General features: G+C 44.7%; 1 protein-coding gene across 3 annotated transcripts in view; it reads left to right on the top strand.

The window, feature by feature from the left end:
- Window positions 1-22,951, top strand: part of pde8b (phosphodiesterase 8B) — a 42,306-nt gene that overhangs the window by 12,809 nt on the left and 6,546 nt on the right. For 2 of the 3 annotated variants that reach the window (XM_035625717.2, XM_035625716.2), the window contains exons 2-19: window positions 1,192-1,248; window positions 6,995-7,185; window positions 9,598-9,657; window positions 9,779-9,836; window positions 10,145-10,233; window positions 10,366-10,444; window positions 10,999-11,139; window positions 11,228-11,316; window positions 11,498-11,552; window positions 15,225-15,276; window positions 16,453-16,530; window positions 17,099-17,175; window positions 18,834-18,998; window positions 19,831-19,876; window positions 20,770-20,899; window positions 21,358-21,556; window positions 22,383-22,600; window positions 22,730-22,868. In XM_035625717.2, coding sequence (XP_035481610.1) covers window positions 1,192-1,248; window positions 6,995-7,185; window positions 9,598-9,657; window positions 9,779-9,836; window positions 10,145-10,233; window positions 10,366-10,444; window positions 10,999-11,139; window positions 11,228-11,316; window positions 11,498-11,552; window positions 15,225-15,276; window positions 16,453-16,530; window positions 17,099-17,175; window positions 18,834-18,998; window positions 19,831-19,876; window positions 20,770-20,899; window positions 21,358-21,556; window positions 22,383-22,600; window positions 22,730-22,868 — 1,923 coding nt within the window. Of the gene's footprint in view, window positions 1-1,027; window positions 1,111-1,191; window positions 1,249-6,994; window positions 7,186-9,597; window positions 9,658-9,778; window positions 9,837-10,144; window positions 10,234-10,365; window positions 10,445-10,998; window positions 11,140-11,227; window positions 11,317-11,497; window positions 11,553-15,224; window positions 15,277-16,452; window positions 16,531-17,098; window positions 17,176-18,833; window positions 18,999-19,830; window positions 19,877-20,769; window positions 20,900-21,357; window positions 21,557-22,382; window positions 22,601-22,729; window positions 22,869-22,951 lie in introns of those variants that run through there. The other variant, XM_035625718.2, reaches the window with a different exon arrangement.

Here is a 22,951-nt window from a genome sequence, read left to right as displayed (position 1 = left end):
ATATGAGTTTTTTTTGATGCCCAATTAGTTTGTTCATATTTGAAGCAACATACCCAAAATTAGGCTATTGAGGTTTTCTTGTGCCACATCCAAAAGCTCTTGATGACAATTAGTGGTTAGATGGTGGTGGGTAGTGGCCGGTTGAGACTAGATGCTGGTTGAGGTCTGTCCACGTCTAAGCCTTAATTACCGCTGACAAATGCTGCTGTTGCCGATGACTGGTTGAGTCACCAACTCCTGTCTCACCTCACTTCTGTAGTCATACGGCTACTGCGCGGCTTAGTAGTGTGTGTGCGTGCGTGCGTGTGTGTGTGTGTGTGTGTGCGTAGCATGCATTATCAGCGAGCTCGTGCCTTTAGCAGAATTACCTGAAATTCCCCCTCCCAATCTTTTCTTTATCTCCCCGTTGTGTTTTTTCGCGAACACCCAACAGATATTTCTCCTCTGCTGCGGACACAGAGACCTTAATCGAGAGGATTCCCCTGTGGGCTATGAGCGTGTGTTTTAGGAATGTTGCACCTGGAAAAAAAAAAATCCAAAAACCGAGCCCGTTTCATGCAAAGAGTGACTCAACAACTCCAAACTTCGCAGGCATGACACAAGGCTGATGTCGTGTCCACTATGATACAGTATGTCGTGGTAACACAGCTGATTCACCCTGTGTTTCTAGTGTGGTGTGAGCATGCACACACACACACACACACATATATATATATATATATACAGCACAGTGTGTGGTGCTCCTGCTGTGGGATTATGCGAGTAAACCTGTGAGTTCAGTCTGTGGCGGGCTGCTAATACCTTCTAAAGAGGTTTTGCAGTGGACAGCTCCAATCTGGGCGCTAATGCCACGTGTAACTATCCGTGTCTGCAGCGATGCGATCGCAAAATCCGCGGTAGAGAAACCACGCGCAGGGATACTCATTGTTTTAGAAGGCTATCGGTGTCTCGCTTCGCTCGCGACGTCTGCCTCGTAAGAGGAAGTACCGGTGTTGTTGCCCCATGAAGTGTTGAAACTTAAAGTAGGAGGCGAGGAAGCAGATTAGAGGTGGTGCAGTGCAACAGAGACAGCAACATGTCAAAATGCTCCTGGACATCAATGGTAAAATGGTAAGGAGTGTCTACAGGTCTTGCTGTGTGTGTTTCGTGTGCTCAGACAGTTGCTCACACATTGTCATCTGTTGCCTGCAGGTTTCAGCTACAGAAGAATGTGTGGGACCAATGAGACTGACCCAAGAACCAATTCAGGTAAGAGTTAACTCTGACTTTTACTCACTCCCCGGTGTCTGATGTTGACAGCCGACAATTAGCAACATTTTACCTAAGAATACCTAAGAATGTGTAAGTACAAAATAGTGCAACATGCTGATTAGAAAATCGCAGTGTTTCTTCTTTTTTACCAAAGAGGATTATGTCAGAGAGATTCATAAAGTCTATATTTATCTCAGAGTGAATCCGCTGGCTGAGCTTTGTTGTAATTCTCAGTTGAATTGATTGTTTCAGTTATCGTCACCCCTTGCTCAGCGTTGATGTCACTACAATTGGTGTCTCGTTCCTTTCTGCGTTGAATGCAATGACAAATATTCAAGCAATCATCAACAACTGAACGAAAAACATTCTCCCTCAACACGGTGTCCCTAACGCGTTAAACCTACTAGTGAACCCACTTGCAATCCTCATCTCCAACTGTCTGTAGCTTGTGAATGTGTATCATTCCATTTAAACTATAGTAGGACACGGTCACCAGTCGACTACTCTTGTGCTATGTTCAGGTCAAACTGGGATTTGTCTTGTTTTATCGACGTGGAAACCAGCGACAGAAAGTTATCAGTATATCCATAAACTTATGGTGAATACAGCAGACTGGAAGCTGCGATCTCATTACACCTTATGGGGAGACCACAAACATGACACCTTTGTATTTTCCGGAGGGGACATGAATAATGTATCACCAACCAATTCCAGGTTATCTGCTACAACAGACACAGCCATTAATGTTAGCGAAGAAAATATATTCACAAGTCACTGTTAGGCGAGGAAATGTATCACGGGGAGACCCCCTGGTTCAGAGATGCTCCGGTTGGCTTCCACCCCACATCCATCGGTCCTGACTGGGTGGGGGACCGGGGACCGAGTGGGGAACCGGTTCTGATTCTGGTGGGACCGCAACTCTCTACTTCGTCATATTACTTGCAAGCGGTACCATGCGTCCTCTTCATTTCTGAGTATTCATTTTTTTCATATTCATATTCAGTTTTTTTCGGTGAAGTCATCGCTCTTTCAATTTTAATATTCCTTTTATTTGATTCCCATAAGTGGGTTTGTCGTTTGCAGTTCTTGTTTTTTTGTTCTATTGATTGGATTTTGTTAGTACCTCGTTTTGCTATTGGTAACGCCATCTGTCTTTAAATGATAAATTCTTTGTTGTTTGATTCCCACAAGTGGGTTTGTCTTTTCCGATTGTTTTTTTGTTCCAACAATTGGATATTGTTCTTTGATTTGTGTTGTTGTTGTTTGTTCTTTTCACTTTTGAGTTTTACAATTTTGTGGAGCTCAAATTGTTTGAATTTTTTTTTTTTTTGACTTCTAATTTGGTAGTTAAAGGCCTATTTTTCCGAACACATCTTCAGTTGACATCAACGGTGGATCAAATCCACCGTCGTGCTCTGTAGCTATTAGTACAATACAGCAAGCTCCACAGCCTGTTTGTACTGTACACCTTATTTATTCAGAGCTTCTTTTTTGTTGCTTCCCATAAGTGGGTTTATTGATTTCAAGTTTATTTTGTTTGTTCTTTCATTGTTCATTATCCTCACAAGACTTGGTTGAATTGAAGTTATCTTGTTCGGTTTTCAGTTAAGATGAGTCGACCGCAACTGCAGCGCCGTTCATTCTCAGAAAATAGGCATATGAGTATGATGAGCCAATCGTGAGTCATTTTGTGGTAACGTAGTCCAATAGCAAGCCAAGATATCGGGATTAAGTAAACGACAACTTCATTTTCCAAATTCCCACTTAGCCTTGTACAGCCTTGAGATCACCGAGCGGGATAAATATCATTGATTTATTTTTAAATAAATAATTTTTATTTAAAGGATGGGTTTTGAAGTCTGTCCTAAAACAGTAGTCTGGTCATATGAACAGTAAAAAAGGGTCTTGCTTGCTACAATCATTCCTCCTTTCAGACTGGCCCTAGACATCTGCCCTAATGTGATTGGATTGGTGCTATAATACGGGCCAATCCTAAAAACCTTATTGCACTGTGACCTGTCGCCCGTCTAGAACTCTGTAATATTGCAAGGTGAGGTAGAGTTGAGTCAGGGATTGCTCGTGCTCATCCTCCTCTGGTTAGGGATTATAGGACGTGTGCTCGACAGATTGGCCCTTATGCAACAAAGAAAGTAAGAGCTCCTGCAGGGTCACCAGCCGGTTGAGATGCTGGTACCGCAGTGCATTCCTCTGCCCCGGCACGTCCTGTGTCAGAGAATGAGCGACTTTATTGGGTGCTTGTTTATTGCTTTGATTTCATTTGCCTTGGGTTGCGCTGTTCTGGTTTGACCGATTTCCAGAGGTTTCTGGGTTCAGCTCCGTTCCCACTGCAGTGCAGTGATGTGAGAGGCCTGGCATGCCACTCATGTTCATACTGAGCTACAGTATCCTGCTCTATCCCTTTAGCCCCCCTCCTCCTCCTCCTCCTCCTCCTCCTCCTCCTCCTCCTTACTCCCCATGCCAAATAACATCGCACCATCTCGCGGCCAGGTGAGGGGACCAGGGGCTTTACTACAAAGCCTTCTCAGACCTCGTCCCTTGCCCCACAACACCGTTGAACTGCTCTCCCCGAGCAGCACACGTCCTCTGGATCCACGACCCAGCCTGACCCTCCCCTCCTTCACTCCTCCCACAGGAACAGAGGGATGAAACGAGAGAGATAAAATGCTACGCGGGAGAGAGTTGTATATTGTGAGTTTTCCTTGACGTTCGGCGTTAACCGCCTGCCAGGCCTGGAGAGCTTCAACCTCTCCCAGATACCTCCCTCCCGCAGCTCATCCAATGAGTCATGTGTTAAAACAGCACACGTGTGGTATATTTCCCATACATGCTCCTGCGGTGTGTATACATTCTGCTTTAAACTTTGTAGTCCACTTGTTTTCCGACAGGATGCCAGCATTATGTAGAACCTTCACTGACTAGCAGTACTAGCAGAAATTGCTAAAAGCATTTGTCAGTTAATCAATAAGATCAACTGAAATTTAACTTTAAAATTCTGATTTTATGGTTTTTTTGGGGGGGGGGGGGGCCAACACAACTATTTAAGGCGGTCAGCTTGGACTCTTGGAAGTTCTCATGAAGTTCTGAAGTTCTGATTTTAGTTCATCTTTTTCTGTGATTTTAAGATTAGCTGGTTAGTCGAGAAACATTCAAAATAAACTTTGTCCAAATTCAATGCAAGGATCTGAAAGAGAGAGTTTACCAATGTGGGCTATACTGATAATCTAAACTCCAGCTGACTTCACTAGCTTGTTCTACAGATTCCAAGCAGGCCTGCGAATAAAAGATATTTTCATTAGATAAATTGGACAAACTCTTTCTATTTTGTTGAAATAGGGATAGAAGATAAGTTAACGCATTCATACTGCTGAAACCAAGCAAAAATCCATATTCCACAAGTGTGAGTGCAAGAGTGATTTGTTTTTTTCTTTTTACTCGGGGAGTAAATGGTAAGCGGACCTTGTGTTAACAACTTATAATTACAACAAAAACATGGCACATCAGAAGGTTTTTTGTTTTGAGGTTTTGATCAAAATCTCTGTGGGGTAAAAAAAGAAAAAAAATCCTGCACACTGACAATAACTTGTGCTGACTTTATGTCTTTGACCTTCATGAGGTGAAACGGGGGGGGGGGGGGGCAACAGCAGCACCTCGCTGGTAACCATACAGACAAGGAGGACAATGAGCTCATATTGTATATTCCTGTTTTGTATAAAGTGTCCCGTGCGGTTCTGTGTTCTGTGGTACATAAAAAAACCTCTTTTTGATAGAAAAAGACCGAAACTCCGGATCTTTCTGGGTGTACTGGCGCAGACTGTGTCACACTCCCACACAGACAAAGTGCCCAGAGCTACGTAGTTAGCCCAATTACACCTCTCTGCGTTTGGGAGTCTCCCAGCGTCGGGCGGCGTCTGGCCTGGGTGTGCAAACATGGCGGATTAACCTTTGAACTCTGAAAATGTGAGTGAGCTCGCAGCACAAGTCCGGGATAATCTACCGACCGACCGAACGAACACCAACCAACCGAACAGTGTTCTCCTTCGAATCGGGGAGCCGAGAAAATATATTGAACTTTTTTTTTTTTTTTGTCTTAATTTTAAGGACACTGTAACCAAGTTACTGTGTAAACATAAGTTCATCTGTGCCCGATTAACGGTGCGTTAATCGGTCACAGATGGGAGTGTGTGTGTGTGTGTGTGTGTGTGTGTGTGCGTGTGTGTGTGCGACTTCTGGTGACGATCAGACATGATGGAGTGCAGCCATGTGTTTGTGTTTGACTGGGTGTACATCTGATGGGGTATTAAGACCAACGGCGCCTCCCACCAGGCCTGTCGCCGGTGATATTTGGGTGGCAGGTCAGAGATGTGCGCGGTCGGCGGCGTCCCAGGGTCGACCGGGTGCTCTGTGTGTGGAATTTCACATGCTAGCACCATGGTTACACAAAGCAGCGCCAATGGCTGCACAAGCCAGCACGGGATCAAAGACTGTGGACCTTTCACAGGCACTCACCAATACTAGGTCACTTTCTACCTCTGTCCTCCTCATCCTCCTCCTCCTCCTCCTCCTCTTCCTCCTCCTCCTCTTCTTCTTCTGCCATTCTCACCTGTTCTTTTCCATATTCCCTTTTCACTCAGCCTCATCCCCACGTGTGAAGGACTGCAATGCTAGATGTAACACCACTCCTCCTGGTTTGAAAAAAAAAACAACAAAAAAAACTGTGCAGGAAGTGGTGTGTGTGTGGGGGGGGGGGGGGGGGGGGGCTCTGACTTTGGCTCTCCTATTTTTCAGCTACTCTTTCATTCTCTTCACCCTCTGTCTCGCTCTGTGTCTGCGCTGCACCTCCATGCACTCCCTCCGTCACTCTATCCTTTGTTGTCCTTCGAGGGAGTCAGGAGGTGATGCTGCTGCGAGGCTGAGCTGAGTACTGTTGGTTCTGGCTGCAGCCCAGCTGCCTGTGTGTGTGTGTGTGTGTGTGTGTGTGTGTGTGTGTGTGTGTGTGTGTGTGTGTGTGTGTGTGTGTGTGTGTGTGTGTCTACTGTACGTGTCTCTTGCAGTGTTGTATTTCCTCACCACTGTACCAAAGGTGGCGGGTTTGCTCGTGGTCAAAACACAGTGTGGGATCAAAAACACGAGGCTGTGCTCTGCAGGCTTCAGGTCTGCTGGTGAGAAATACAGAATTCATTTTGAAATACTCACGATATTGGCACTGCATTTACACAATGCTCTCTGTTTAGTTGTGCCAATCTTCCCGTTGAACTTTCGTTTTGATATGAACTATTAACTATTTTATGGTATAAATTAGGCGGTTCTGCGAACTTTATTGGACGTAAAGTCCTTGTCCTTATCCTTGAGAGTTTCAGAGGGGCTGGAGCTGATGCCAGCTGACATTATATGAGTCTCCTATTTTAAAATGACCTCAGACTCCCTAGGGTTTTTGTCCCTACATGCATGGTAGTCTGGCAGACATGCAATGTAATAGATCTTTGAAGACTTTATGTCCAAAGTTATGGAAAGGGTTTAACAATCCTCTATTCAGTCTGATCACAGTCAGTAGCCTTGGTGCTGCTCACACATCGGTGTCGGCACTCTTTATTGCAGCCGCTGCTCTGGAGAGTGTCCGGTCTGAGTGGTCGATATGTAGACCTGATAACAGACCGTTCCTATTGCATAAGTAGAAGCAGCTTGTCAATCTCACCCAGGCGTCCCGTCCCTTCTGTCTCCTCAGGTCCTGCTGGTGTTCGCCAAGGAGGACAGCCAAAGCGATGCCTTCTGGTGGGCCTGTGACCGCGCCGGGTTCCGGTGCAACATCGCGCGGACGCCAGAGTCGGCCGCCGAGTGCTTCCTGGACAAGCACCATGAGATTATAGTGATTGATGGACGCCTCTCGCGCTACTTTGAGCCCGAAGCTGTCTGCCGGTGAGCCTCTACTGGGTGACTCATGTCGCTGCTTTTTTTAAATAGTTAGCTCCTTCTCTCACTTTGACGGACTGGCATTTGAAGACGGTCTTCTGCAAATTTTCTAAATGGAATTGTTGGTCATTTTTGGCAACTGCTGAAGACTGGTACCATACATACAGTGGGCTTAACATACATGTTCGCAAAAATGTGAAACGGGGAAACCAGGGGGAAACAGCGCTTTGCTCTGTACGTGCCTACCTCAGTAGTTAACTGATGCCCAACCAAGAGAATGTCTGGAACTTATGGGAGGTGATGGATAAGTTCATGTCCTAAGGTAGAAGGAGATGAGTTACAGGGCTCTTGTTGCGTGCACATGCAGTCCATCTCCATGAGCGCTTATGCAGTCATTTCTGTTTTGGGTTATACTAAATTGCAAGTCAGCACATGAGAAAATGTACAACCTCGTCCTCCGTGCAGTCATCCGCTACCCAAGTCTCAAAGGACTCATCACGCCAGGAGGTCCACGAGGGGAGGGGGGCCTCTTCTCTCACAGCATGATGAGGAAGGGGGCTGCTGAATTCAAACGTGGCAGAGAGAGTCTGGAAGATGAATCCCCGTCCTGGAAGGCCAGTCACCGTCACCCCGCTGGAGACCATTGACCAGATTCAACCTCTACAAAGAAGGGATCTGTATATATATATATATATATATTATATACATATATATATATATGTATATAAATATATATCTTCAGTTGTTGTGCAGACAAAAGGGATGAAGTACGTTTGAGGGCTTTAGAGGTGCTACCTTTGCAGCTTTGGACAAAGCCAGGATAGCTGTCCCCAACTATCAAATTATTCCTTTTAAGCATTCCACAGTAACTGTAATGTAATTTCTTCGAGAATTTGAGCTGGCACTGTAATGTGGCTTCTTTTCTGTTGCTGGGCTTCATCAGCCAAAAGGGTCAGTGAACTTTTATGACAAAGAGCGTGTGGTTAAAAAACTAAAATCAGTAATACAGAATGTCCAGAGTGTAGTGTGCTGTAGTGGAGGGCTTGTTGGCGCCATCTGGTGTTCACTTGAAGCACCACAGGTACATGCAGCCAGAAGCTGCACACACACACACACACACACACACACACACACACACACAGGCTGAACGCTGGAGGTGTAGTGGTCGCTAAAACTCTGTGTTCTTGTGCTCTTAAAAGGAGCATCAGTGGATAATACTGCATGTCACACTTTATGACAGGCTTTTGAATCAGAGTGGCACTTGAACTACAGATTGTGAGTGTGTTGACGCGAAAGTTGGATATTGGCCCCGGGGAACCAGGAGTTGTTCGGCTGTAGAAGCTTGAAAAACATGCATTTTCTTTCTCGTCACATTTTTCTCTTTTCCACAGCAAGAGCCCCCTGGCCACTCTTCAGAAACCTCATTCACTCCCTTTGTTCTTGCCAGCTGTCAGTTAAAGGGGCAGTAAGCGATTCCAAAGCAGTACACGGGGTTTTCCGCTCGGCCCTGGCTCTGTTAATCGAAAACTAAAAAAATATGGTGCGTACGACACCACTCAACACTGTGTTCGGTTTGTAAACGTCACTCCCCGCCACCTTAAGCGACATCAGGGGTTTGGGCCTTGTGGTGAGAGCATCGGACTCACGTTGCCGTGAGACCGATGCTCTTACAGTGTGCCCCTTTAAGATCATACTAGTCCTATTACTTTCTGCCGTGCGCGGTCATTTTGAAATATATTTAGGACGTTTGTTTTTTTTTTTTTACAATTTGGACATATGAAAAGACTTTGTTCATGTCGAAACATTGTCACCTTGGTACTATGCTGGAGAAATGGTGAGACTATTTCTGAGTTTAATTGTGTCATGAGTTCTGCAGACTTTTGGGCTGAAGTTATTGTAGGAGAGTGCCCCAACCCATCCAAAGTTCTTGGTCACACTAAAAGCCACCACCGTATATTTTGCAGAATGATTTATTGTTAGTGCTTCATTATTTCCCCAAGTAAAGGAACAGACCCATTCGTCTCTCCTGTCTAGTGATTACCACAGTTTGGTGGCTGCTCCCTGTTTGTCCGTTGCTCCATCACTCCTTTCCTCATCTCATTTTTTTTTTCTCCCCCCCCCCAAAAAACCCCCCTTGTCCCTTCTCTCTGCCATCACCTGTTCCCTCTGGTCCTCCTGTCATTCTCCATCACTGTCTTCTTGTTCCCCCTCCACCTCCGGAACATTTTCCCGTGCATCTTGCCAGCCAGCGGTGTGGTTTTGTGGTCGAACCTCTGAAGCAGCGTTTCTGTGTCCAGCGCAGAAATGTTCCGCCCATCTTTTGTGGCAATGACATCACCCCTCAGAACTTGGCCAGAACGTTTGTCCTGTACCTGAAATGAACTCCTGACTTTGAAGCCGCATCTGTTTTCTTTCCAGGTCGATCCGAGCCACAAAGCCTTCAGAAAACACCGTTATTCTAGCCGTTGTGCCACAAAAGTGAGTTTTGATATTTTTGGAGCCACATCGTCTTTCATATAGGTGTGGGCCACTCCAAAGCATGTTTCTGAAATATGACTGTGGTTGCAGATGGTAATAATTCCTTTTTCTTATGTTATAGACCGCCTGACCAGGACGAGCCATCTGTTCTTCCTCTCCTCTGTGCTGGATTTAGCCGAGTACGTCCATCAATTTGCCTTGGCTTGTGACCGTGTGTTTATAGCAGACAAACGTATGCCTCTCAATGGGTTGTCCTTGTTTCTCATGGATGCTTTTCTTTGGGCCTCTGAAAGACCTCGAGCTACGAAAATAGCAGCGCGCCGCCAGTATTAAAAGAAGCACTTATCGTCAGCTGTCTTTGACGGTGTGACGATGACATGGGAGGCTGCAAAACAGGTCGCCACTGAGCGAATCCCGACTCATTCAATTTTTCCACTTGTCTCTCCCTCTCTCCTTCAAACAACATTTAACCTGGATGGGCCTCCAGAGGTTTGTGGAGAACAGCAGTGTGACAGCCTGCTACAATGAGCTCATACAGATAGAGCACGGAGAGGTGCGCTGCCAGTTCAAACTCAGGTACAGCCGAAAGTGAAACGTCTTCAGCGCGCACATATCACACTGGCATGTCTACATGCAAAGACACATAGTGTTTGTAGCAAAGTTCCTAATCCTGTGTTCTGAGTGGAGGAGTTTTGTATTCTTCCATAGGGCTTGTAACTCTGTCTTCACTGCTTTGGAGCATTGTCAAGAGGCTGTGGAGATCACCAGTGAGCACCACGTAATACAGGTAGGGATAACACACACACACACACACACACACACACACATGAACACAGAACTCAAAACTTTCCTTCCATATGGCTGGTGATGTTTTCTCCTTTTTGTTTTCAATACTGTCAACAAATCCAATTGAATAACCCCATACCAACCAGTGTGTTGGTCTGTCTCGCAATACTTTTCAATTCCCTTGCCCCGTCTGTGAGACTCAGGCCCATTGGTGCCATAGTTCAGATGTAAGTTCTTTCAAAACAAGTCATGAATGTATACTTTCATAAAAAAAAAGGATACTTTGTTTCCTATACCAGTCATCTGTAGTCATCTGTCGTCATCATTCGACATGACTCAAAGTGGAGTGAATACTGCATTTGTTGGGGATTATTTTTAGCTGCGGATGTAATGCACTGAGAATGTGCAAAAGCAGGACATTATGGAATTAGTATATAATAGACTACATTGCCTGTGATTTTACGACAGACGAAACATTTCAACAAGGAGAGAAATATAGCATATTACGCTACTACTACTACTTAAACATTTAACACCCTAGCTGTTCTTTCCCAGTATGTCAACCCAGCGTTTGAGCGGATGATGGGCTACCACAAGGGGGAGTTGATCGGGAAAGAGCTGACTGAACTCCCCAAGAGCGACAAGAACCGGGCTGACCTCCTGGACACAATCAACACCTGTATCAAAAAAGGAAAGGTCAGTCACAGATCCGTCCCGCCATCCATCCGTCTGCGGAATAGGAGCTCTTTGTTTCACGGCCTGACTCTTCCTGTTGTCTCCGAAGGAATGGCAGGGCATTTACTATGCCAGAAAGAAATCAGGCGACAGCATCCAACAGCACGTGAAGATAACGCCCGTCATCGGCCAGGGAGGGTGAGAAGGCATTACACAAGTGATCCCAAACTGTGGAGTTCCAAGAGGCAGGAAATTATTGACAGACTCTTCTCTCTCTCTCTCTCTCTCTCTCTCTCTCTCTCTCTCTCTCTCTCTCTCTCTCTCTCTCTCTCCCTCTCTCTCTCTCTCTCTCTCTCTCTCTCTCTCTCTCCCTCTACAGGAAAATTCGACATTTCGTAGCCATCAAGAGACCACACATAGACAACAATAATCAGGTGAGTCAAACGATACCATTTCCTTTTGTTTTTGTTTCTTTTTTTTTCTTGGTGGGAATGAAATGCTGTGCCTCATGATTTCAGAAAGGTGTAACTGTAACCGCATCGCTTCTGGAGAACAGAGGTCAGACACGGGCACAGTTCTATAGGCATGGGCACGGGGGGGGGGGGGGGGGGGGCAAGGCCCCCCCAAACTTATCGGCTTCATCCTGAAATAAAAAAAAAACTGAAGAGTATTGTATTTTGTCCTTACAAAACATGCCACATCGAAATCACAAAAGTACTTCCTTACTTCCTTATTTAGCCTACTTTATGGTTTATGGATTATTATAACCCCACGGCTCGCGAGCCTACGGCCCTTTGGCTGCTTGCGTGCGGCTCGCGGCTTTCTACTGGCGTTGCCGTCTTCTTCTTTTTCACATTGCTCTAATGTGTGCGTTTTGCCCTTTTATTTCAGCGTTCAACTGTTTCGGTGAAGCTCGACTCATTACACAGAACCGGGGACTCGGCCGTTGTCGCGCGCTGTAGTTGTGAACGCACCGATGTTGTAACTACGTTGATGAGTTCACATTGTATCAATACTGAACGTAACACATGTCCAGATTCAACGCTGCACTTTCTTAGTCTCCTTAAACAACAAGAGCGTTAGACAGACAGGCAGGAGAGCAGGCAGATGGGCTGACAGACAGACAGTCAGACAGACAGGCAGGCAGGCAGGTTTTGTGCTCAATTTTCTTCCCAGGGGAGCATGCCCCCGGACCCCCGAGAGGGTCTGACGTCCACCCACCATAGTCTGAGTGCATGGCGTAGACTTTTTGCGGATTTAACTAGAATAATGCAAATTTTCGGGTTGGGACACTCAACACAGCAGCAGTTGGTTGGTGTCCGATCAGCATCTTTTCATTGCACCCCGCCCAGTCAAAGCAGTCTACGCCGGGCCTGAACACAGCAGTGCTAGTGTTTGGGTTGGGACCCCTCAGCCCCTTCAACATCTCTTAATTCTCCCCCGATCACAGCAGTCTGCAACCGGGCCTGGTCAGACAAGAGCTGTAAAACAAAAGCAATTAAAAAGCTCTGTTGTTGATTTAGATGTAACACCCTTCTTTGCCTGCCCTGTCCCGGCCCCATATTAATAGTGCCTGCCCATTAGCAGCACTTGAAACCACTTACTCTCAAATCTGTCCAAACTGCAGAGTGGCAGGCCCCGACGATGAACCCTCATCTTACGAGGCTCCAAGCAGCTGTTGGCGGGAGGCAAAATGCTTCGACAAGATTCAATTTACAAAAGCCTCTGACTTAAACAAGCCCCCTTCTGAGGATCACAGTGAGCTGGATTTGCTGTTGTGGAGCGTAAATAAATGTCAGTCCGTCATCAGTCCCAATGCTTCAGTGCAGCTTGGCCCAATCAGGCCTGGTAGAGAAATGAATGACTGGGTGCAAACTGGACGCGAGCGTTGACTGAAATCTCTGCTGGCAGTAGGTTTAACCATAAATACTTCAAATGAGCTGTAGGTTAAAGTGTCAGATTTAAAGTGCTCCAACCGGGCACGGAGCCTCGCAGGCTGCCAGCTCCGTTGAGGGAATAACTGTGTCCAGTTACTCCGAAGCAGGTGAGTCGCCGCACTCAGCTGGGTTCCGGGCCAATAGCGTCATTCTATGCTAAGCTACGGCTAAGCACCGGGATCCTCGGCTCAGGCCTGGGAGGGCCAGCAGCCAGGCGCCAGGGCTATTTATACCTCAGGCAAAGCTGCCCAGGGACTAGCTTTAGCTCATTGGTCCCTTTCATCGTGTGCACACAAGGTGCGTCAGCCGTTGGCATCTGCCTGCCAAAGCCCAAATAGCAATCATTCCCGGCTGGTTGGGATTGGGAATCCTTAGACATGGCAGCCACTGATCGCATTATTCTCCGAATCGTGGAAGACGTCCCCCACAACACTGAATTGTGCGCCGTCTAACTGAATGGTGTTATCGGGTCTGTCGTTTTCTTTCTTGCAGCACATGATGGAGGGCAAGTGGTGCAAAAGTGTGAACACAAGTTTAGTATTTGAATGGAACTTTAACCTACATTGCGACGGGAGGCATGTGCGCAGAGAAACCCTTATCCGGTTGAGAACCGGGGGCCACCGAGGTCCTTTCAGGATACCGCTGATCGGATGCCGTCTCTTTGCTTGGGACATTCTCCCTTCGAGCACTTAACAACCCAAACATTGTTCCTCATCTTTTCCCAGCCGGACGTTTGGCTGTAGACCTCGGTTTCCATTTCATTGTGTTGTTTAGTTAGCGGCATTTGTCTAGGCACTCCAGCCTCGCAGCAGCTTTAGGGTCAATTTTGTTTGTCTCTCCCTCTCAATTAAGGCTCATCATAATCTCAACTATTTCCCAGCTCCAGTGAAGTTGATTCAAAATATGCATTTTACTTTCTTTTTTTTTAGATGTCTGTTTGTGCTGCGCAGGCCTAGACGCCCATTAAAATGCAGCCAGCTAAATCTGGCAACCTTGTATGTCATTAGAAGTGTTTATACTGTCCTAATCCTATTTACTCAGTGCGGGACGCACTGGAGACCTGAGTGCAAGCAACTTCGAAATTTAGAAAGCAGGGCTGAAAAAAAAAGAAAATAAGCAATTATGTGACAGCGACACGGATCCTGAAAATTATATTTAATATACAGACATTTCAGGGACCCCTTTCTCCACACCAAAATTACATTGTTTCCTGATTCGTCTATATGAATAATGAATTAATATACTGTTCGTTTCTATGCAAGCATTGATCATCTCCTGATGATCGCACATGACGCACCGTCAGGAATATGTTAAGGTGCAGTGAGTCACTGGGTGAGGACAATCTTCTGTAACCGGATTAGAGACTCTATCCACATCTACTTATCCTGAGTGCGACTAACAGGATGTACTGTTAACGTTGCCGCCAGCATGAAAATATATTATTATGACCATGGGAAAATGTTTCAAAAGGGGTTCATAGTGGTGGTAAAGGTAGCTCAGAAACAACACTGTGCTTTACATCTTGGTAACTCCTCGCGCTGACAATCACGTGCTGATGACTGAACAGACTGTCCTTGTCCAATTTGTATCTACAAAGGTGACGAGAAGTAACTACTGTGCAGAAACTGATGAGCCTGATGCAGGAAGCAAACTGCATAACAGATAGAAAGTTTGATTGGATTTTTAGTTTTTTATCCAATCCATGAGAATGGTGAAACTGTAAATTTGACACGCTCTTGACACGGACATTATACATTTTTATGGCACAATAATAACTTTTACAAAGAAACACAGGTTTTTAGAAATTCAGATTCTGATCTGAACTCAATTTGGCTTTGTTAGGAAGTGCTGCCTTTACTCCATATCATGTAATAGCCTACTTTGTATTCTTGAACAGCTTCGCCATCACAGGGCATAGTTTTAGAGAATACTTAAAATTGAACTTAGATGGAGTCTCACAGCTTTTTAGGCGTAAAAAGAGCTTGCCAACGCAGTATTCAGTGTAAATTACCACTAGTCAACCAAAGCAATAATCCTGCCAGCGTGTTGCTTTCGAGGAGCAGGACATCCGGCTGATTATATTCCTCTCGGCGAAGAGGCAAAGTAACAGCCACTCTTGGTCACCATCCAGACTTTGACTCTCATCCACTCCTGCTCTCTGTCCACCAGGTCCACAAGTTCAACAAGGAAGAGAGATGCAGCGGGGAACATTCTCAGTCAGGTAAACTACGGAGTCCCAAATCTGACAAAATGTACAAAAAGGTTATTAAACTGGTAAAAACACAAGTGGATGCATATTTATAATGGAGTTTAAATATGAAAAAAAGCTGGTTTGCCTTTTTCTTGACAATCATTCAATCATTTATCTATTGAACCTACTGCCCCCATACGACATGGCAATCTCCTCCCTCTCCAGTTCTCCTTATGTGTATACCAGTGTAGTTATATAATATGCTAATGAGATGGACAGTGATATGTCATCATGTGTAACAACAGTGGAGCAATTCAGAGGTCGGCAGATCTTTTGTAACCGCAGCTGGAACAGTTCAAAGGAAAGCAAACACTGCTTGGAGGAAAATGATATTACAATCTAATGTGTGCCATGTCCAAAAAATTAAGGAGCAGTGTCTGAAGTAAATAGAGTAAATCAAATAATGGATTTTACCGACCGATTAGTAGTAAAGCAAAAGCACGAAGCTTTATCTTCAACATGCCATCTTGAATATTGATGGGGTTTGTTTTTTTACCTGTCTGTTTTTTAGTGAGCATGTTTCAGTTCTTGGCTGCCTACTAACCATCTGTTTTTTTTTAAAAGATAAATTAACCCAAGGTATTTTAAATAATGCCACTTTTCCTGTGTGAGTCGTATAGAATCCTCAAAGACTCTTCTTACCATCTGTAAGAAGCAAAACACGGCTGCCAGAAATAATATTTCTCTTTGCTCAGTTTTTGTATGATGTGGAAAAGAACAAAACATTATGAGCTATAATTCTCTGTATTGATGCTACTTGGTTATCTTATACCTTTATATACAGTATAAATAATGCTTGTATAATCTCCCTATGCCATACAAAATGAGCAAGGATATTCCCAGAAAACAAGAGTGGCCACTTGTGAAACTGGTTAAAAATTTGAAACTCTTCGGTTTTTATTTTTATGAATTATGACTTCAATTATTTTTTTATGAATAAATTGCCTCCTGGGGCTTTCTAAAAATGGCCAATATTTATTTCCCAGGAAAATGATTGTAATGATAACACATGAGAGGCACAGACTGGGGCAAGATTTCAAAGTGCTATGCAAGCAAAATGTAATATCTATCAAATGAAACAGCACTGTATCGCTAATCATTCACTGTACATGTCATATCCATTGCTCCCCCCCTGCCTCTCTACAGAGTGCCATTCTCTACGTCACCGGGACCGGAGGAAAGACTCAATTGATGCCAGATCGCTCAGCTCCCGCGGTAGTGACGGTGAGGCCATTCGAACTGCATCATCTGTTTGACAGAACTGAGGTAGAGTTCGAGCCAGATAAGGGAGGGCGAGCAGGAGAGGCCCAGAATGAAGGTGGGGAGACGAATGAATGAAGTAAGTTCACAACGGGAATACAGCTAAACATAAGAGGAGGAATGGGGCCAGGGAAGAGATGAAGAATGGAATGGGAGATGGCGAATCGGAGAATTCAGAGTCAGCCTGTGTTATGGGCGGCGCTTGAGCTGAAGAGATCCTGAGAAGAGATGTTGTGGGCTGAAGACGTCGGGGCACCTTTCAGCCGAGCGCCGCTTCTCTAATCGAAACACAATTCTTCTCACCTTAACATCCTTAGAGTTACGTTTTCTATATTTACATTTCCTCTCCTTTTGTCTCCTTTGATCTCATAAAGTCTTTCCATTTATGTCTTTCATTCATAACCCTTTTGATGAGGGTCCTGTAATCCTTTTTTTTATTTTTTCAATTTTCAATTATTTTTTGTCAATGAGGGAAAAATACAAAATGATACAACAAAAAAATAAATACTTTTTTTTTTTTCCCGATTTACAGCTCCCAGTTTACAGAATCGAAGATATTCCTCAGTCGCCAGGATTCACTCTATGACCATTGAGGCTCCCATCACCAAGGTATGCTGCTCTCAGCAGTCAGTCATTTCGTACATCTAACAGAAAAAAAAAAACAATCAACTTTTTATTTTCAGTTGTTGTCAGCTCATCACTTTTTTGAACACATTTTGTGCATTTTTTCCTCTATTTTAGTGAAATTAAAGACATTTTAACAGCACAACTTTGTACCTATAATCTCTGTTAATGGAAAAGTATTTCCTACTTCAGTGTTCAAAAATGTTGCACCACCCACAGTGGCTGGTTGGTCAATGTCCACATTTGTTTGTGCTTAAATGTGACTAAAATTGTTAGCTGTATAACCCTGGGTTGACCAGATTTAATCAATTTAAAAATTTTGAAAAAAATTGACGTAAAAAAAAAAAAGTAAAAATTGTTAACAATAATTACTTTTACCATTAATGGACGTATCTGATTAAAGTTCTCTTTGTGCCTTACATGCTTGAACAAAGTGACAGCAATGGATCACTTAGGTTGAGTCAACAGCACAAAATGTCCTCTGCCAAACCTGAACATGTCGTATCGCGCGGGATCATTTCAGGCAAGTGAATGCCTTCAGCGCTTTCAAAAAACAAATGTTTCTTCCAGTGAGGAGAAATCACTCGGCGCTCATTCCTCCGCCAGCCATCGCCAGGTTGCACGTGGTGCATTTTCACTGAGAAACTGAAGTTCTCTCGTGGCCCATTACCGGCTTGTTTCATCAGGAAATGCGCACGATGTCATTGTAGCACAGCCATTCAAACATGAGATCTGTTTGCTCAAATCCATGCCACTTTGAAGCATTTTAATGTATTATCCCGACACCACAAAAGCCATTCAGTGTCCATTAGGGCTTTCTCCGCTTCCTTAATGTTGTTCCACTGAGCCAATAATGGAGGCTTTGCCTCTTACAATTGATACCATGACACAACAACACATGTTCTTTGGTTCAGAAAAGGCCTAACAGACAAGTAATATGATATCCTATTAGTGAGAAGATGTGGCACGGCTCGTTTTCCAACAGATATTTAAACACCTTTGAAGATTAACCAGACTTCCATGGAAAAAACATACTTGTATGTTATATTTATCTTATATATTAAGAATTCCCGCTAACAGGACGCTGCAGTTGACAAATACATGACCCCCATCCAACCCCGGGCTGTCTGTCTGGGCTATTGGAGGCATTCTGGTGAGATAGTTAGTTTCAGTTTTATACAGTCCCAGGAAGCAGTGGGCTAAATTTCGAAAGGATTGTTTACACGACGGATAGATTTGCTGTGAAAGCGCGTCATCACATTTAAAGGGAAGCGTTCTGAAGTGTTTTTTATGATTGGTGTTCCCCGGGTGTCCCTACGGGAGCAGCTGCTGCGCGCAACAGTAGACTCAAGTCAGGCCTGTAGCCTGGGTCCTAATTTGATGATATAAAGTATACAGTATGTCACGCTCTGACTCCTGCTTCATGTCCTGTGATGTGCTTGTGTGTTCGGGACGCGGCTTTATTTAGCTGTTTTGCCCCAGTCAAGATTTCTACGGCATCACATGCACATCTCCGTGACACATGCACAGAGAAAAGAGCGCTCTGTTACGCCGCGTCTTGCGGAGGGCTCTTGTGCTTCCATTTGTATGTAGCGTCTGTTCTGCAGCAGAACAGCAACTATTTATTTTTCCCTCCTGCCCAGGTAATAAACATCATCAATGCAGCCCAGGAAAGCAGTCCAGTGACAGTAGCCGAGGCTCTGGATCGCGTGTTGGAGATCCTGAGGACCACCGAGCTCTACTCCCCTCAGCTCGCCTCCAAAGAAGATGACCCTCACACCAACGACCTGGTTGGGGGGCTCATGAATGTAAGGGGCCGGTGTCGATGCTCACTGTGCGCGCTGAAGTTCATTCAAAAGTATAGAAGCTTGAAACACTTTCATGAGGGAAGGTTCGAAATTGTATTCACATTGTTAAAAGAGTTCTCACTTCATGCGTGTGACACTGATCATGCATCACTTTTGAACAAAGAAGGTCTTTGTATTTTCAAGATGCCAATCTGTGTTTGCGTATTTTATGTTTAACCTTTTTTTTTATCAATTAAAAGGCGAGTCCCTGCACGCAGATGCTTGGTTGTTCTGAAAGCGCGTTTTTTCTGATCCATCCGCTGAGAGCAGCAACATCCAGCAAAGAAACACTTTCAAAAGTGTTACGGCTCTTTAAAAGACAACTTATTGCATGTTATTATTCATTATATCATACATTTATTCAGATATAATTATTGTCTGTTCGTCTAAAGCATATGTCTCATCGCTCTGTACTACAGGGCTCCATTTGTTGTCCAAAAACAGGTGACTTGGTCCTTCATCAACATGAACATCCTGCTGCTGGAAATAGTGTGCTCAAACACAACCGATAATAGTCCCCAAACAAATACACAATTTATTCCACTTTGAGTGATGTTAGTTACGCTGCCCAGCTGTTTCAGGGAATGACTTGGCTCTTTTTGAGTTTTTGAGCTCTTCAGAAAACAAATGAGAGCCTCAGACTATGGAAGTGTGAAACGAGAATTAGAGATGGACTAATATTGTTGGTTCTGGTATCTCGTTTGCAGCAGGGACATTTTAAAATCATAAAGTATGGAGCCAATGTACTAATTTAATCTGTAATCAACTGAATTGTGTACTTTTGTTCCTGTAGGATGGGCTGCGGAGACTCTCTGGAAATGAATATGTTTTCTGCAAAAGTAAGCTTTAAAGAACCAACGAATTATCACATCATGACACTGACCATGTATCATTATAAAACAATGTAACAATACAATTTACAGTAGATACCTCTTAGCCCTGCACATCCCCCAGGCGTTTTCACGTATTGTGGCTGATTAGTGCCCTTGTCTGGTTGAAGTTGGACGGGGATTTGCTGGGAACTTACTGATGTTAACCATTCTTAGAACAATGACGTGAATACATTATCCCTTTGAACAGGCTAGATACGTTAGCAGTGCTCGGACAATGACACACATTTCTTCACAGCTTCTCACTGTAAAAGATGACTCAGTCAAGCCAATCGCTGTTTGACTAATGTCAGAGTTAGGAACAGGTAGGAGTACTGACATAATAGCCCTCATCATAACAGAGATTATTGAACATGAGCTCTGGCACCTGAAGTGAATCTTGTGGATGAATATTTTAGTTGAAGGTGGTTATTGTCATGCCCAAAGCTGCACAATGTTCTGATGAGTTCTTCCATCTGATTGTATTATGTAACCCCATTAAAGATGATTAAAGTCACAAGAGCACTTCACTGAGAGAAGATCTAACTCGAGAGTCTATTTTCCAAGAATCTTCATCTTTTTCATCGAGCCGTCAGCTCTCATGCCATTTGTTCAAACAATGTTATCACACACCCTCTTTCGACCACAGTCTCAAAGCACCAGCTACTAAGTGAGACACCGAAGCAGTATGTTTGCACATTTCGGAGAGCCAAGATTGGTACAGTCGTTAATTATCTATCCATCAAATCTCACGCAAAGCTGCCTCTTGGTTTGCCCCCTTTTATGGTCAAATCACCTTGAACCATGTGTGTGTGTGTGTGTGTGTGTGTGTGTGTGTTTGTATCCTTGTTTCTATCTGGTAGATATGAGCCAGAGCCAGCTGGCAATACCGGTCACTCTGAATGACGTGCCTCCGCCCATTGCCGAGATGCTGAGTGATGAGGAGTGCTGGGAGTTCAACATCCTGGAGCTGGAGGCAGCGACGCATAAGAGGTACAAAGGAGACAGAAACTGACCAAAGGAAGCCAAAACAATTAGAAAGCCTGCCAATTTCTTCGGTTCAGAAAAGGCTCAGAAAATCCTCCCCCAAATAGGAAGTTGATATATTTCCATCCTCAACAAATTGGTTACATTTCAAATGAATAGTTTGAGATATTTGGGATAGATTTATCCACTCTGTCGGTGAGAGTTGATCTCCTAAGAAAGCAAATGCAAACCCACAGACAGTCAGCTTTGATCATGTGTCTAAACTACAGAAGATTGAAGATCAATTGATGATCCACTTGATTCAGGAGTGATGAAGATTTACATCGCTTACATCGTGTGCAAGAAAGAGACTTTGAAGTAGATGAGGATGCCGGCGTAAATGGGATAACAAAGATTACGGATGAAGCAAATATTGGGTAAAGCTTTGAAAAACACTGATTTGGTGCATTGCACGACCCCTGCAGACCGCTGACTTACCTCGGCCTGAAGATCTTCACAAGTTTCGGAGTGTGTGACTTCCTGAACTGCTCCGAGGCCACGCTGCGCTCCTGGCTGCAGCTCATCGAGACCAGCTACCACTCCTCCAACTCTTACCACAACTCCACGCACGCCGCAGACGTGCTGCATGCTACCGCCTACTTCCTACGCAAAGAGAGAGTCAAGGTTAGAGGAAAAACATGAAGCCGTAGCACACATACACCTTCACACATGCCTGCCTCAACAGTATATCGGCACTGTCACTGAGTAACTTGGCTCATGCAGATAAGGGTATCAGGACATGTGCCTGTTTGGAAAACAGCAACGGTGATTTGCAACAGGTGCAGAATGCATTTCGACAAATGTATGAAATATTGGACTCATTTGAATGAATGTAGGAATCAATGATAATTTATCTATTCACCCAATAGGCCAAATCAATCAACCAATTCAGTCCAGGGTGGCCACCTCGAGGCAGCTCACCCCTCCGGATCCTTCCATCCCCAATACTTAACCTAAACTGGTCCAGATTATGGTCAAATGTGCCAGTTCTTAGCTGAAATCTGTAGACCCAAAACCTATCCAAATCTGGCCACGATTACTGGGCCAGAGACAGCTCACCTTAGGTGAGACTCTGCCAGCATACACAGCCGACTACGCCGACACTAAGCCGTAATAGACCCAATTCTGCCTGCTACCTGGAAATCTTCGTTAGCCACTGCATCGGAACAAAGTATCATGCCAAGGTATATTCTAAATGAGAAGATGGCCGAGATACAAAAGGGCATCTATTCTAACTAAAAACTGGTAAAAGAAAATTATTGCAGAATGTCAAAGATCCAGAAGCCACTACACACTTTATGAGCTAGCTGATTTGAACCTATTGGCACTGTCGTCCGAAACAGACCCCAAAAAACTGGTTCATTATTAATCCACCGCGGAAATGTATTAACAATACATCTCCTGAACCCACACGCTGACATCAGCCTTCTGTATCTGCTGTCTCATTCAGAGCAGTCTGGACCAGCTGGATGAGGTGGCGGCATTGGTAGCAGCCTCAGTGCACGATGTGGACCACCCGGGCAGGACCAATTCCTTCCTGTGTAACGCTGGTAGCGAACTGGCGATCCTCTACAACGACACTGCGGTGCTCGAGAGCCACCACGCGGCCCTTGCCTTCCAGCTCACTGTTCGGGACAGCAAGAGCAACATCTTTAAGAACATCGACAGGTCTGTAGCAGCAGTTGGTGGTGATATTCTCCTATACTCAGCTACGGGTGGGGTTAGGGTTACTGATCGGCGTACTGTACTGATCCGAAGCGTTTCTTCATCCTCTTCCATGCTCCTCACTGATGGCAGGAATCAGTTCCGAACACTGCGGCAGGCCATCATTGACATGGTGCTGGCCACAGAGATGACAAGGCACTTTGAGCATGTCAACAAGTTCGTCAACAGCATCAACAAGCCAATGGCTGCCATAGAAGAGACCAGCTCAAGTGTAAGTGTCAGTGGCCTTGATTCAACTCCCCCATCAGAATCAACATTTGCCGGTCCCTTATCTGCTAATGATTCCGCGAAAGT

This window comes from Scophthalmus maximus, chromosome 2 (genome assembly GCF_022379125.1).
Source record: "Scophthalmus maximus strain ysfricsl-2021 chromosome 2, ASM2237912v1, whole genome shotgun sequence".
In the NCBI taxonomy this organism is placed as follows: Eukaryota; Metazoa; Chordata; class Actinopteri; order Pleuronectiformes; family Scophthalmidae; genus Scophthalmus; species Scophthalmus maximus.
Note: the sequence above shows the minus strand (reverse complement) of the source record. Positions and strands in the feature narration are given on the sequence as shown.